A 17,408-nucleotide genomic window follows, 5' to 3' on the forward strand; every position below is an offset into this window, starting at 1 on the left:
CACTGCCTCCGTACACTCTTTCTTCAAGAAGATTCGAAGTGTCTTCGAGGAACCAGCCCGAGCATCTTCTGCCGAAACTGCCCTGCTGAACCTGGTCCAGGGTAATTCTTCAGTGGGCGAGTACGCCATCCAATTTCGTACTCTCGCCTCCGAATTATCTTGGAATAACGAGGCCCTCTGCGCGACCTTCAAAAAAGGCCTATCCAGTAACATCAAAGATGTGCTGGCCGCACGAGAAATCCCTGCCAACCTGCATGAACTTATTCATTTGGCCACCCGCATTGACATGTGTTTTTCCGAAAGACGCCAGGAGCTCCGTCAGGATATGGACTTTGTTCGCACTAGCGGTTTCTCTCCCCGTCTCCTCTCTTCTCTGGTCCGCTGCAATTTGTTCCTGTGCCTTCCGTGGTGGAGGCTATGCAAGTAGAACGGTCTCGCTTGACACCACAAGAGAGGACACACCGCCGCAATGAGAACCTATGCCTGTACTGTGCCAGTACAGAACTTTTCTTGAAGGATTGTCCTATCCGTCCTCCACGTCAGGAAAGACGCACTCCGATTCCGCACAAAGGTGAGACAGCTCTAGGTGGGAACTCTGTTTCTCCACGTCTTACTGTGCCTGTGCGGATTTCTTCTTCTAACTCCTCCTTCTCAGCTGTGGCCTTCTTGGATTCTGGATCTGCAGGAAATTTTATTTTGGCCTCTTTCGTTAACAGGTTCAACATCTCAGTGACCAGTCTCGCCAGACCTCTCTACATCGCCTCAGTTAATGGTGAAAGATTGGACTGTACTGTGCGTTACCGCACAGAAGCCCTGTTAATGTGCATTGGACCCCATCACGAAAAAATAGAATTTCTGGTCCTCTCTAACTGCACCTCTGAAATTCTTCTCGGACTGCCTTGGCTTCAACGCCATTCCCCTACCCTTGACTGGACCACCGGGGAAATCAAGAACTGGGGTACTTCTTGCTACAAAAAATGCCTTACGTCTGCTCCCAGTCCTGCCAGTCAAAACCCTATGGCTCCTCCGATACCAGGTCTCCCCAAGGCCTATCTGGACTATGCCGATGTTTTTTGCAAAAAACAAGCAAAGACTTTGCCTCCTCACAGGCCTTATGACTGTCCTATTGATCTCCTTCCTGGTACTACTCCACCCCGGGGCAGAATCTATCCTCTGTCAGCTCCTGAAACACAAGCCATGACGGAGTACATCCAGGAAAATTTAAAAAGGGGATTTATCCGCAAGTCTTCCTCCCCTGCCGGAGCAGGGTTCTTCTTTGTCTCCAAAAAGATGGTTCCTTACGACCATGCATTGATTTCTGCGGTCTTAATAAAATCACTATAAAAAAACGCTATCCCCTGCCTCTTATCTCGGAACTCTTTGACCGCCTACGTGGCGCCAACGTCTTCACCAAATTGGATTTAAGAGGTGCATATAATCTCATCCGCATCAGGGAAGGGGACGAGTGGAAGACTGCATCTAACACCAGAGACGGACACTTTGAATATCTGGTTATGCCCTTTGGGCTCTGCAACGCCCCTGCTGTCTTCCAGGACTTTGTAAATGAAATTTTTCATGATTTATTATATACCTGTGTTCTGGTCTACTTGGACGACATTTTGATTTTCTCTTCTAACCTTGAAGAACACCGCCGTCATGTCCGCCTGGTTCTTCAGAGACTCCGTGACAATCAATTATATGCCAAGATGGAGAAATGTCTCTTTTAATGCCAATCTCTTCCCTTCCTAGGATATTTAGTCTCTGGCCAGGGACTTCAAATGGACCCAGACAAACTGTCAGCCGTGTTAGATTGGCCACGCCCCTCCGGACTCCGAGCTATCCAACGTTTCTTGAAGTTTGCCAATTACTACTGACAATTTATTCCAAATTTTTCCACCATTGTGGCCCCAATTGTGGCCTTAACCAAGAAAAACGCCAACCCTAAGTCCTGGCCTCCTCAAGCGGACGAGGCGTTCAACCGTCTCAAAACTGCCTTTTCTTCTGCTCCCGTACTCTCCAGACCTGATCCTTCTAAACCCTTCTCACTGGAGGTAGACGCCTCCTCGGTGGGAGCCGGAGCTGTACTCCTACAAAAAGACTCTTCTGGACATAACGTTACTTGTGGTTTCTTTTCTAGGACCTTCTCTCCGGCGGAGAAAAATTACTCCATTGGTGATCGAGAACTGCTGGCCATAAAACTAGCCCTCGAGGAATGGAGGCACCTGCTGGAGGGGTCCAAATACCCAGTTATTATATACACTGATCACAAGAATCTCTCTTATCTTCAGTCTGCCCAACGGCTGAATCCACGCCAGGCTAGGTGGTCGTTGTTTTTGGCCCGTTTTAACTTTGAGATTCATTTTCGCCCTGCTGACAAGAACATCAGGGCTGACGCCCTCTATCGTTCCTCGGATGCCTCTGAAATGGAAGCCTCCCTGCAACACATTATTCCTCCTGAGTGTCTGATCTCCGCTTCCCCAGCTTCCATCAGACAAACTCCTCCTGGAAAGACCTTCGTCCCTCCCCGCCAGCGCCTCAGGATCCTCAAGTGGGGACACTCCTCACACCTCGCCGGCCATGCTGGCATCAAAAAGTCTATCCAGCTCATCTCTCGATTTTATTGGTGGCCTACCCTGGAAGCAGATGTTGCTGATTTTGTTCGGGCTTGTACAGTCTGTGCCCGGGACAAGATTCCTCGTCAGAAGCCTGCCGGTCTCCTTCATCCTCGTTTCTCCAAGATGGCACATTTAAGTCCACTTCCAGGTCTTCCTTCTGCGCCACAGTTGGCGAAACAATTTTTTGTGCACATTTTTCGCCTTCACGGGCTTCCCACGCATATCGTCTCGGATAGAGGCGTTCAATTTGTGTCGAAATTCTGGAGGGCCCTCTGTAATCAGCTAAAAATCAAATTAAATTTCTCGTCTTCCTATCATCCCCAATCCAATGGGCAAGTGGAGAGAGTTAACCAGGTTCGTGACAGATTTGTGACATTTTGTTTCCTCCTGCCAGGATGATTGGGCCGATCTTCTAGCCTGGGCCGAATTCTCGTACAATTTCAAAGTCTCTGAGTCCTCCGCTAAATCCCCGTTCTTTGTGGTGTACGGCCGTCACCCTCTTCCCCCCCCCACTCCCACGCCTTCTGGTTTGCCCGCTGTTGATGAGGTTACCCGGGACTTCTCCACCATCTGGAAAGAGACTCAAAAATCCCTCATACAGGCCTCATCCCGGATGAAGAAGCATGCCGACAAAAAAAGAAGAACTCCTCCTGTCTTTGTTCCTGGAGACAAAGTGTGGCTCTCCGCCAAGTATATCCGCTTCCGTGTCCACAGTTATAAACTGGGACCACATTATCTTGGACCCTTTAAAATCAAGTGCCAAATCAATCCTGTCTTCCCCCTTCTCTCCGTATTCCCAATGCTTTTCATGTCTCTCTCCTTAAACCGCTTAACCTTAACCGCTTCTCTCCCAAGGTTGTTGCTCCTACTCCTGACTCCGGGTCCTCAGATGTCTTCTCGGTTAAAGAAATTCTCGCGTCTAAGACGGTCAGAGGTAAAAAAAAATTCTTGTAGATTGGGAGAATTGCGGTCCTGAGGAGAGGTCATGGGAACCCGAGGGTAACATTCTCGACAAGGACCTTATTCACAAATTTTCTGGTTCAAAAAAAAGGGGGAGACCCAAGGGGGGGGTACTGTTACGCCAAGCGCTCTGGGTCCCCGTTCCTCCCCGGAGCGCTCGCAGCGTTCTCCTGTTCGCAGCACCCCGGTCAGACCCGCTGACCGGGAGCGCTGCGATAATGTCCCTAGCCGGGATGCGATTCGCGATGCGGGACGCGCCCGCTCGCGGTTCGCATCCCGGCCCGCTTACCAGGCTCGTTCCCCGTCTGTGCTGTCCCTAGGGAGCGGGGCCGCGCGCGCCGGCTCTCTGCAATTTAAAGGGCCAGTGCGCCACTGATTGGCGCCTGGTTTTAATTAGTGTGTTCACCTGTGCACTTCCCTATATTACCTCACTTCCCCTTCACTTCCTGGCCGGATCTTGTTGCCATTGTGCCAGTGAAAGCGTTCCTTGTGTATCCCAAGCCAGTGTTCCAGACCTCTTGCCGTTGCCCCTGACTACGATCCTTGCTGCCTGCCCTGACCTTCTGCTACGTCTGACCTTGCTCTTGCCTAATCCCTTGTACCGCGCCTATCTCAGCAGTCAGAGAGGTTGAGCTGTTGCCGGTGGATACGACCTGGTTGCTACCGCCGCTGCAAGACCATCCCGCTTTGCGGCGGGCTCTGGTGAATACCAGTAGCAACTTAGAACTGGTCCGCCGGCACGGTCCACGCCAATCCCTCTCTGACACAGAGGATCCACCTCCAGCCTGCCGAATCCTGACAGTTTCCACACGTTGCAATTCCACCTCCATATGTTGGACCGACTATCCGAACAGAGAAAAGCCATTAACGATTTCTTGATGATCCAAGCTGATAGGGGTACTCCCCTATGTAACTTCAATGTCAACCAGTGACAGCTCATACGTGACAACTGCCGTTTGCTCAGGCCCTATGAGGAAGCCACATTATTAGTCAGTCGCCAGGATTACAGGATGAAAGTCATTCCACTGCTTCATTTCCTACAACAGATGGTGGAAACGATGGCTGATCAGGGCACTGGATACGTGGTTCCTACATCTCAAGGCCACGTGAACCCAGGGGGCTGAACTGGAAGAGGAGGAGGGGGACAGTGGAGCACAGGCAAGGTTTTGCATAATTGGTGTTTTATAGTCATCTGACAGGAGAGGAGGAGCAGGAGCAGCCTGTGGTGCTACAGGGTAATGAGGAAGATGAGACAGAGAACCCAGACACACCGTGGACATGTGGTCTTCTCATGCTGCTGGCACATTAAATAAAACTTTTTATGTTAATCTATTTAAAATCTTCAATTTAAATTTTAAAATATATCTTTAATCTTTTCAATTGTGAGGCCCTATGGTCTTGTCAGGCTGCTCCTGCTCCTCCTCTCCTGTCAGATGACTATAAAAAACACCAATTTCACAAAACCTTGCCTGTGCTCCACTGGGCAGGGAGGCACTGAGAGGCAGGGGCTGGAACAGGTGGTAGCTCGCCTCGTGGCAGGCCGCCGGCTCGATTCTCACCAGAATAGGTCCTCAAAAAAGATTTAGATTTTTTTTTAAATTAAATAAAAATTAAATTAAGAAATCTTGTTAATCACTTCAATTGTCATGCCATATGGTCTCTCGACCCTGCCGCCACATCCAGATGCTCTGCATCAGTGATTCTCTTAGCAACACCTGTTATCTGCATGTCATACTGAATAACAGTATTATTTCACTAACACAACACACTCCCTATGCGTGTTACAGCAAGGCAAAATGTTTTACACCCCTACTGAGGCTCTTTGTAGCCCAGAAATAGCAGTTTTTAATAGCTATTCGCCTCAAATAAACTTGGATGAAACCAAATTTTTTCTGAAAATTCGGCGAATCGACCGAATCAAATTTTTCAAAAATTCGCTCATCTCTAACTGTGATTGAACCCTTGTTCTATTATTTTTATGACTAGTTGGAACAGTCAGTGGGGACCATTATGAATCAGTTATCGTAGAGAAGATCTAGTATTAAGATTGTGCATATGTGCAAATCTGGTTAGTGCACTATTACAACTTTTGGGGCCCCACTTTTGATTTTGCCCAGGGCCACGATAAGCCTAAAACAGGCCCTGCCCTAAATACTGGGACCCCTAGTGCAGTCAGCTCATTCTTATGACCCATAATGTAGCACGGTGTGTTAGCTGCTGTAATTTAATCAAATCTTCACCAATACATAAGGACTAGAGAGACATTCAAGGACATATCAGCATATAACACCAATACGCAATAATACTTTAGAAAAAGAAGCTTTAAAGAGGTACTCTGGTGGAAAACTTTTATTTTTTTTATCAACTGGTACCAGAAAGTTAAACAGATTACTTCTATTAAAAAATCTTAATCCTTCCAGTACTTATTAGCGGCTTATTAGCTGCTGAATTCTACAGAGGAAATTGTTTTCTTTTTGGAACACAGTGTTCTCTGCTGACATCATGACCACAATGCTCTCTGCTGACATCTCTGACCATTTTAGGAATGGGGATTTTCCCCTACTCTGCACAGTTCTTAAAATGGACAGAGGTGTCAGCAGAGAGCACTGTGGCCATGATGTCAGCAGAGAGCTCTGTGTTCCAAAAAGAAAAAAAAAATGATGTAGTATTCAGCAGCTAATAAGTACTGGACGGATTAAGATATTTTAATAGAAGTAATTTACAAATCTGTTTACATTTCTGGCACCAGTTGATTAAAAAAGAACCCCTTTAAGAATTCCAGTGTCATCATATGCTATTTACTTTAGAAGTGTCCACCAGACAGTTCTTCACTGGGCAAGGGTCCTGCTATGTCAGCATAGGTCCTCCTATCATGCAACCTCAGGAGTCATCCTATGTTAGACTAAGTGAAAAACTATCATATGTCAGGCTAAGAGAAAAAAGAACCTGCAGAATTGTTTTCTCCACTCAATTTCTGTTATCTTACAGTAATTGACTCAGCGAATGGAGCTCCCTGAATGAAGCTCAATGCTGATGTCAACCCGGCCGTACCTGCAAAGAGATGTCTTCCAAACCTAGATGATAAGGGTTGCCTCTGAGATCGCAGGACACTTGAGGAAATGCCCAGTCTACAACTGAAGAGTTATTTGTAAACAGCAAAGGAGCTGTATTCTTTATTACTTCTGCTGTTCATACAGATGTCCTGAAATGTCTCTGTAGCCCCTATTTATCAGCCGGGATGGGTTTACACACAGGTTTTGGTCAGTACCTGGAACTCATGTTAGTTCTTTTTGGTCAATATGTTTACTAAAACCAGTAAAGGAACTGACACAAAAAAACTATAATGAAAAGCTGTGCACCTTTTACTGTGTGTTGGACCCTCTCATGGCTTTGCCAAAAATACTAACCAAAATGAGTTCAAAATACTGATACTGACCAAACGCTATGAGGGAGATATATCAAAACCTGTTCACAAGAAAAGTACAGTGGTTGCTATGGGCAACTGCTCCACATTTCCTCTGAACAGATTTTGATATATCTCCCCCTATGTGTGAACCCTATGTGTGATTGACAAGTAGGGTTGCCAACACATCACAGTGACAGAATTGGGAATGGAACACTAGCTCACGGGCATCATTTTCTCATAGTAGAATACAGCTATGTCAGGCATTTCTATTTAGGTACATTATTGTGTTTGTACTGTACATATGTTGTCCTTCCCTAGTGATACACCTTTGTATAAAGTCTGTAGTACCTGGTGATCTAGCTATAGTATGACTAGTACACCTAGTGATGTATACTGTAGGCAGTTCTCATTACTACAGCATATGGGGTCTAATCTCTGGGGAATGGACCTACTAGTTCATTCTAATACGAATCCTACTTATTCGAGGATTGATGTACATAATAGATATATTTACATGGGGTGATTATCCATAGTTTTAATATTTTTATGCTGTACCCAGACCTAGATGCATAAATTGGTGTTATTTAGAGATGAGCAAATCGAATTGGACAAAGTTGAATTCCTAATTCCTGTTCCTTATTTCATGAAAAATTTGATTTGGACCGAATTCGAACTTCGACGTGATTCAAATAGAATTCAAATCACTTATTCATATTTCCCGCTGCAATCTGTCTATTAATGCAGGTACTACAGCTCCCAGCATGGAGCAGAGTGTGTTCCATGTTGGGAGCAGTAGTACCTGCAGTTGAGGACAAATCACAGTGGGTGTCACTCCTGACACCCGATGCGATCGTCCTATCTAGATGCGAGAAAGCCGCCCGCATCTATACATTATACAAGACGATCACAGCGGGTGTCAGGAATGACACTCGGGGCGATCTATTAGCACAGGTACTACTACTCCCATCATGGAACAGTCTGTTCCATGATGGGAGTAGTATTACTACCTAAAAAAGTTAAACAAATAGAGAAAAAAAGTGAAACACACAAACACACACACACACACACACTTCATTAAACACATTATTAAAATACATTACTAATTTAAAAAAAAATTATTGTCGAATCGGCCGTATCAAATGTTTCAAAAATTTGCCAATCTCTAGTGTTATTTCCTGATTATCAGGTGATACAACAAAATGCTAAAAAGTACATAAAACTACCTATGTGTAAGGACATTATAACAATGAATAGTTATTTACATTGGTGTGTATTGTGTTAATTAAATATGGAATTACATTTTGCTTTCATAAAGGATTTGTTTGTAAAAAGTACTGTATAAGTCAAGTTGAATTATAGAGTGGGAATCCTATGATCTTTTGTATATTGACATCTTTGGTATGGTAAATTCAGTCAATTCATAGTTAATACTAAGAGATGCTTTGCTTTGAGCAAGTCATTTGAGTCACTTGACCTTGAAGGTTACACATTCATTTTCACCTTGTTTTTCTTCTGCATGGATTGACTATTTACATGTCATCATTCACTGCAGAAAGACAAATTTCACTGCCTGTACCAGTGTAGTGTACCCTTCTTACAAAACACCCAAGGGACTTGGTAAGATACATCCATATCATTGGGAAATTCAAGCAACTCTGGGTTTATTTATTAGATTTCTGTACAAGAAAAAATTAAACCCAAAGGACCTTTTGCATTTCCCTAAACAATAAAATTCCAAATAATACAATATACACAAACACACAAAGCATACAAGCATGCCCTAATATGCATCTGTTCATGGCAGTTTTTAAGGTGTTTATTTGGCCCCAAGCTACCATAGTGAGCATTGAAGAAACAGGAATTCCAAACACCAGCTGGTATGGATGAAAGCAAAGCTTTAATTCGATTCCATGGTCCATAAAACTCACAATGAGATCACAGATACACCTGACGCATTTTGGGTTCACAGACCCTTACTCATAGTGTGCAACCTGAACAGTAGCTAATAGACTAAAATGCCATTCTTATCTGTCACATGTATTGACATCACAGGTAGGATAATGAAAAAATCTGAACTGGAAGACTCACATTGTCTAGCTGTTATTCATTATGGGAACAATTTTGAAACATACTTATTAGATACAATGATTCATTACCTCCAACAATGTAGGTCTCTGGTGTGGCATTATACTTTTATAGAGATAAACTTATGCAAGTGACTACACTCCTAACATTTTTGTAAATATTTTATTATATCTTTTCATGTAACAACACAGTAAATTTGAGTAGCCGTATTAGTCCAGTGATGTAGATGCAAAATCAAAAAATGTGGCAGTATCTTGTAATACTTTTGTTTTTATTGGACTAACAGAGTTTTGTAGAGACAAGGTTTCGGGATTCCTCCTTTTTTCAAGATTTGCTTTTGACTTGATAAAGGGAGGAATCCTGAAAGCTTGTCTCATCAAAATTCTGTTAGTCCAATAAAAAAGGTATTACAAGATACTGCAACATTTTTTGATTTTGCTCACATAGTGCAGACTCCCAGCAGGAGAAAGTGGGCATTTCCCAGCAGGAATGACATCACTGAAGCCTGTTGGGGGACCACTTCTGCACTCACATCGTTGCAGCATTGTGATGAATAGAAGACCTCAAGCTCTGTTCATCTCTCAGTGAAGCTATATGCATAATTTGGGTGAGGCTCTTTGCATCTTTCAGTGAGGCTCTTTGCAGCTTTCAATGAGGCTCTTTGCAGCTCTCAATCAAGCTCAGTGCAGAGAAACACTTCCTGAGTTTGGTTTCCTGCATGGCCGGGAGGAGACCAAACTCACTGCATTAATTGTGGCAGGGAACAGAACCGAGCCACCTAGTGGCTGTTTTTTCTATTACATTTTAAACATATTTATGTTGTTAATTTTAAAAGCAAGTGAATGGGAAAATGTCTGCTGATTACAAAAGGGACACTATATTAAAAGTTTTATTTGGTGACAGGTACTCTTAAAATTTATCCCTAAAGGTTGACGTGTATTCGGCATGAATATTCAAACCTCCCATGGTTCAATAATTTGTGCCTGAGGTCACTGCTGTGTGTATGTGCTGTGACCCTCTGTATGCCCATAAATTATAGTGAGGGTGTTTCGCCATAATGGATATGCCAGAAATATTGAGTTACAAAATACAGTATTTGTGTTACAAAATACAGTATTGTCTGACAGTCTAGATATACCACAGAAGCTGTACTGCAGTAAATATTGCTCTTTAGTTTAAATGGGAGATTTTCAAATCAACACTGAATAACTATACTACTAAATGTATCCCTATGGGGAACAAGTAAAAATGATGAAAACAAAATCCTACATGGCTGGCAACTCATGTTAAAAGAGCAATAGATGACAAACAATAGCATTTAAAAATAAAAATCCGAGGGGTCAGCTGTAGCCTACAAAAATACAAAGGGGGAGGTTTTTTAAAACCTGTCCATAGCAACCAATCATATCACTTCTTTCATTTTGCACAGTCCTTTTTAAAAATGAACGAAACAATCTGATTGGTTTCTATGGGCAACTGAGCAACTTTTCCTCTGGACGGGTTTTGATAAATTTCCCCAAAGAGCTTAATAAAATACAGTATGTAAAAAGTATAATAAAAGCAGAAAAAGAAGGCCAAAATAGGTCACCCAAATTCTATTTTTGTAAATATGGAAATTCAGCAAAAACATGGGCAGAGCATGTAGGATCCTAAATAATAATAATGGGGAGGTGGTCACTGGGGATCAAGAGAAGTCAGAACTACTGAATGGGTTAATTTCTTCTGTATATACAAAGGAGCAGGGAAGAGCTGACATGGAACATGGAACATCTTAGCTATGAGGAACAAATAAAAAATATTACATTTATTTAGTCTTAAGAAGAGACATTTAAGGGGGGATATGTCACACTTTTTTAAGTATATAAATAGCCCATTCAAAAAAGTATAGGGAACATTTTTTTTCCAGGTAAAAGCCCCTGAAAAGAAAAGGGAACACCCCTCCACCCGAAGAAAAAAAATTTTAGTCACTGGAGGCAACAAGCCGTCTATACCATAAAAACTATGATTTTATGGAACAGCCTGCCTCAGGAACTGGTCATAGCAGGACTAGTTGAGGGCTTCAAAATAGGTTTAGATTTCTAGAACAAAATAACTTTAATGTTTAATTCACCCATACAGTACCACTTCCCTTCACCGCCTTGGTAAATGTGATCTGTCTTTTTCAACAATGCTAACTATGTAATATGTGAATGTGCAACAACTTATTGGTAAAAAATAGGGTGGAACAGCTTGCCTTTAAGGAGCTCAAATGTAATGCAGATGCAGACATTACATCAACTTAATAAAGAATGGTTATCTAAGACCCTGAAACACATCAATTGTATCTGTGTTCTCATTGTGCTGTGTTTTCATTCATTTTTTTTATAGTCTATGAAATCTAAATAAAGCAAAAGTTTTATCAGTACCACCTAGTGCTGGATATTCCTGTTTCCTCAGGCATCCTGCCTCAAACTAGACACCCTGCTGGTGGGACCATGCACAGGTGACTGATCTGTAGTGGTGGTGAGCTGCGATTACTAGTGATACTGAAGCATTGGTCACCAACGATCCTGTTGCAGGGAGCCAATGGGCTGGTAGAGGGGGGGGGGGGCATCCCTTTGAAAAACACCATAGATGCTGTGGTTAATATTCACCACAGCTTTTAAAGAGAACATGAAAATATTATCTAATATATCAGCATCATGTTGCAGAGCAGGAAGAGTTGAGCAGATTGACATGTATCTGTGTGGGAAAATATTCTGAATTATAACTTATTAAATAAAATCTCTGATATTTCCTTTTTTTGGAATTCAGTGGCTAGTGTCACTCAATGATAAAGCCATACACTGGACTCCTAAGCATGGAAAGGTCAGAGTTATAAACTATTTGGAATCTTTTCCCACAAAGACATATGTCAATGTGCTCAGCTCTTTTTGCTTTAGAACATGATAGATTAAATAGCATTTTCAGGGTGACAGGTTCCCTTTAATGGATTATATGGTTATAGACAAACCTTTTTGGTCTCTGATCAGTGCTATGGTGCCTAAAGCTGTTAATGGTATAGGCATTGGGAATGTAAAGTACACATCAGGTACTTAAAGGGGAATTCCAGGAATCAGAAAAGAGGCTTTTTTTCTTTCAAAGACCTCTTGCTGTTTGTCTCCAGTTTGGATGTGGTTTTGCAGCTCAGTTCCATTGAAGTGAAAGGAGCCAAGTTGTAACACCACACCCAAAGTGGAGACAAGGAGGGCGCTGTCTTTGAAAGAAAAAATGCCTGTTTTTTTTATTCCTGGAATGCCCCTTTAAAGGAGGTACTTCAATTTACAATGGCTAAGAATATATACTAAAAGAAAAACTTTGGCTTAACCAATTTTATACAAATAAAAAACTTGAAAAATATGTCTGCTATATACTAAATGCAGAAATGTCTCAGCTTTCCAGTAGAAAATATGATATCAAAGTTCTTACCTGTCTGAAGAATTCTTCTAGAAGGGACATGGTCCACCGATGATGGAGGTCCCAGTTTTTAGCTGGATGGCTTATGTCTGCTGTATGCAATAGCAGGGATAAGGCTTTTGGCTTGTCAATCCTTCAAAAAAGGAAATCAAGTTAAATATCTAAGAACATTTCAAGTATGATCATCACATGACTCTCCTGGTATGGGTTCGTGTGCAAGTAGGATTTCCCTCTGTATAATATAAAATGGCATGGCACAGAAACTAAAATGGCATGGAAGCAGTGCAATTCCAACCGGAAGCATTCCAGAAGGAAAGAACAGTGGGACACTATCCCTTGCACCTGCGCTGCCTCTACAACATTTTTTTTCTGCCTTACATCCAGCAGCATTCCAAATGTTTGAGAAAGGTCAACAACAAAAAGTTATATGTATATGGTGGATTGCCAATAAATAACAAAAGCTGGTAATAACATGCTTAAAGGGGTACTCCACTGGAAAACCATTATTAACTGGTGCCAGAAAGTTAAACATATTTGTAAATTACTTCTATTTAAAAATCCTAACCTTTCCAGTACTTGTCAGCTGCTGTATGTTCCACATGAAGTTCTTTTCTTTTTGAATTTCTTTTCAGTCTGACCACAGTGCTCTCTGCTGACACCTCTGTCCATTTTAGGAACTTCCTAGGGTAGAAGCAAATCCCCATAGCAAACCTCTCCTGCTCTGGACAGTTCCTAAAATGGACAGAGGTGTCAGCAGAGAGCACTGTGGTCAGGCAGAAAGGACATTGAAAAAGAAAAGAACTTCCTGTGGAACATACAGCAGCTGATAAGTACTGGAAAGGTTAGGATTTTTAAATAGAAGTAATTTACAAATATTTTTAACTTTCTGGCACCAGTTAATAAAGTTAATAAAAAAAATGTTTTCCAATGGAGTACCCCTTTAAGCATGTTATTACCATTGGAAACGTGTCACCTTTCTGAGAATAATGTTGTGTGTAAATTGTGCACAATCCAAGTTATTTGAAGTACTGGAAGGATTAGGATTTTTAAATCAAAGTAATTTACAAATCTGTTTAACTTTCTGGCATGAGTTAATTTAAAAATAAATAAATAGAATAAAAGATGTTTTCCAGGGGAGTAAAGCAAATAGGTTAAAAGATATCGATTCAAAAAAATGTTTTTCTCAATTGCATTCCTCACTGTAAGCCTACTGTTCCAGCAATGTGTCAAACGCCAGTGGGGTATAAATGCTCACTGCACCCCTTGTTACATTCCGTGAGGGGTATAGTTTCCAAAATGGGGTCACTTGTGGGGGTCAACTGTTCGGGCACCACGGGGGGGCTTTGTAAACGCACAAGGCCCCCGACTTCTATTCCAACCAAATTCTCTCTCCATGGCGCTCCTTCTCTTCTGAGTATTTTAGTTCGCCCGTAGAGCAGTTTACATCCATATATGGGGTATTTCCAAACTCAGAAGAAATAGTGTTACAAATTTGTGGGGGGGGGGGGGGGGGGGCGGGGGGTTCCTATTACTCCTTATAAAAATGAAAACTTTGGGGGTAACACCAGCATTTTTGTGAAAGAAAATCAAATTTTTCAAAATTTGATAAACATCTGTGCTGTATTAAGGCTCACTGTACCCCTTGTTACGTGCCTAGAGGGGTGTAGTTTTCAAATTAGTATGCCATGTGTTTTTTTTGCTGTTCTGGCACCATAGGGGCCTCCTAAATGTGACATGCCCCCCAAAAGCCATTTTCGAAAAAATTTGCTTTTTAAAAGAAAGCCAAATGTGGCTCATTCTCATCTGAGCATTGTAGTTCGCCCGCAGAGTGCTTAGCATCCTAACATGGGGTATTTCCATACTCAGAATACATGGGGTTACAAATTTGGGGGGCATTTTCTCCTATTACCCCTTGTAAAAATTGTAAATTTGGGGAAAAAACTGCATTTTAGTGGTATTTTTTTTTTTTCATTTACACCTCCAACTTTAACGAAAAGTCGTCAAACACCTGTGGGGTGTTAAGGCTCACTGTACCCCTTGTTAGTTTCCTTAAGGGGTGTAATTTCCAAAATAGTATGCCATGTGGTTTTTTTCTCCGCTGTTCTGGCTCCATGGGGCTTCCAAAATGCAACATACCCCCCCCCCCCCCCCCCCCCAAAAAAAAAAACCATTTCAGCAAAATTTGCTCTCCATAATCCCATTGTCGCTCCTTCCTTTCTGACCCCTCTAGTGCACCCACAGAGCAATTTACATCAACATAAAAAGGTATTTCCTTACTCGAGAGAAATTGGGTTACAAATTTCTGGGGGGCTTTTTCTCCTTTTACCCCTTTCAAAAAATGGGTCTACAAGAACATGTTAGTGTAAAATTTGAAGATTTTGAATTTTCTCCCTCACTATTCCTGTTAAACACCTAAAGTGTTAACAATCTTTCTGAATATATTTTTGAATACTTTGAGGAGTGCAGTTTATATAATGGGGTAATTTATGGGGATTTCTCACAGAAAGATCTCTCAAATCCCCTTCAAACTGAACTGGTCGCTGAAAAATTATGATTTTGAAATTTTCATGAAAAACTGGAAAATTGCTGCTAAACTTTGAGGCCCAGTAAAACATTTCAACTTTATGATGCCAACATACAGTAGGCATATTGTGTATGTGAATCAATATATAATTTATTTGGTATGTCCATTTTCCTTACAAGCAGAGAGTTAAAAAATGTTCATGACATTTTGGAATTTTTCACCAAATGATGCAAGTATCGCTAAAAATTTACCACTAACATAAAATAGAATGTGTCACGAAAAACAATCTTGGAATCAAATTAATAAATTAAAGCATTCAAAAGTTATTAATGCTTAAAGTGACAGTGGTCAGTTTTGCAAAAAAAACGGCTGCATCCTTAAAGGGGTACTCTGCCCCTAGACATCTTATACCCTATCCAAAGGATAGGGCATAATATGTCAGATCGCCGGGGTCCCGCTGCTGGGGACCCCCGGGATCTCCGCTGCGGCACCGCACTATCATTACTGCACAGAGCGAGTTCGCTCTGCACATAATGACGGGCAAAACAGGTGCCGGAGGATTGTTAAGTCACGGCTCCGTCCCTCGTGACATCACGGCCCGCCCCCTCAATACAAGTCTATAAGAGGGGGCGTGGTGGTCGTCACGCCCCCACCATAGACTTGCATTAAGGGGGCAGGCCGTGATGTCACGAGTTGCGGAGCCATGACGTCACGCTGCTCCGTCCCCTGTATTGCCCGTCATTACGCATTGAGCGAACTCGGGGCCCTGGCGATCTGACATCTTATCCCCTATCCTTTGGAAAGGGGATAAGATGTCTAGGGGTGGAGTACCCCTTTAAGGTCAAAATGGGCTGTGTCCTTAAGGGGTTAAAGGAAAACTATAAGCCCATTCACCCACATTAAACCTTATACACAGGCTTATAGTGTGGGTGAATAGGAGTCCAAGTAGGGGTTACTTACTTAACCCCTTGGGGACGGAGCCCATTATAACCCAAAGGACAGGAGCTTTTTCAAATCTGACCTTTATCACTTTATGCATTAATAACTCTGGGATGCTTTTACTTATAAATTTGATTCCAAGATTGTTTTTTCGTGACATATTTTACTTTATGTTAGTGGAAAATTTCCATCTATACTTGCATTATTTCTTGGTGAAAAATTCCATAATTTCAGGAAATATTTTGTATTTTTCTTTCAATAGTTTTTTTTATTGAATTTTACCAAAATAGAAAAACAAACATGGATAAAGGACAGGCGCAGCTGTCAACTTATTATTTTACAACAACAATAACAGCGAACAGTTGTTTACTGCATATAGGAAGACTTGATTGTCAATTCAATCTTACATATAAGATAGGCAGTTGTTTAACCAAACCAAAAGGAAAACAGAAATAAAAGACTAAAGTAAAATAAATAGAAATAAAGGAAATATAACATCTCCGATATAACTTACGTAGTAGAATGCGTGCATACCAATAATGATATATATATATATATATATATATATATATATATATTTTTTTTTTTTATCCTTATATATCTGATATATAATGAAACGTTGTAGAAAAGTGCAAATGCCAAGAAAAGGTTTAACTCTAATAATGGATGTCAATGTGCCCCATGTAGCATAATGTTGTTTTGTAAATATCATGTCAGTGGAAAAATCCCTTTTAATGTAAATATCTCTACAATGAGAGGACAGAGACCATGAAGACCATCTGATGTTAAATTTGTCCAACTTTCCAGAACCCCTAGCTATAACCTTTTCAAATGAATATGTAGTATTTATTTTATTCAGGATGATATCAAAACAAGGGACCAATGGAGTTTTCCAGTTACTCAGTAACGTGTTTTTAGCAATTATCGTGATAATACAAAATAATTCTCTTAGTGGAGGGTTTGTATAGTTTGTAAACCTATATAAAGAAGGGCTAGTTGGGGATTCCACGGAATGGAACAGTTAAATATAGACGTCAAGAGATGTTTGCATTCTAATAAGAACATTTGGATGATTGGGCAGTTCCATAGTATGTGAAGGAGAGTACCTTTTTGACCGCAACCCCTCCAACAAAATTTTGAAGAACCAGGATAAGCTTTCGCAATCTTTTCAGGAGTAAAGTACCATCTGAGGATGGTTTTGTACGCGGATTCTATATGAGAAGAGCATTGAAAGGATTTATGTATATATTTAAAGCTGTATTGCCAGTCTTCTGTTTCTATGTCTAATCCTAAGTCACCTTCCCATAACTAGTGTTGCTCACGAATATTCGCAATTCGAATATTATTCGCGAATATCGCATATTCGCGAATTCGCGAATTTCGCGAATATAGCGCTATATATTCGTAATTACGAATATTCGTTTTTTTTTTTGTTTTTTTTTCT

The 17,408-nt window shown here is 41.5% G+C and overlaps 1 protein-coding gene across 9 annotated transcripts in view; it reads right to left on the bottom strand.

Annotated features, from left to right (window-relative positions):
- Positions 1-17,408, bottom strand: part of PDE1C (phosphodiesterase 1C) — a 983,820-nt gene that overhangs the window by 98,150 nt on the left and 868,262 nt on the right. For all 9 annotated transcript variants that reach the window (XM_056520396.1, XM_056520395.1, XM_056520397.1 and 6 more), the window contains one exon: positions 12,514-12,634. In XM_056520396.1, coding sequence (XP_056376371.1) covers positions 12,514-12,634 — 121 coding nt within the window. The remainder of the gene's footprint in view (positions 1-12,513; positions 12,635-17,408) is intronic.

The sequence above is a fragment of the Hyla sarda genome, chromosome 5 (assembly GCF_029499605.1).
Source record: "Hyla sarda isolate aHylSar1 chromosome 5, aHylSar1.hap1, whole genome shotgun sequence".
In the NCBI taxonomy this organism is placed as follows: Eukaryota; Metazoa; Chordata; class Amphibia; order Anura; family Hylidae; genus Hyla; species Hyla sarda.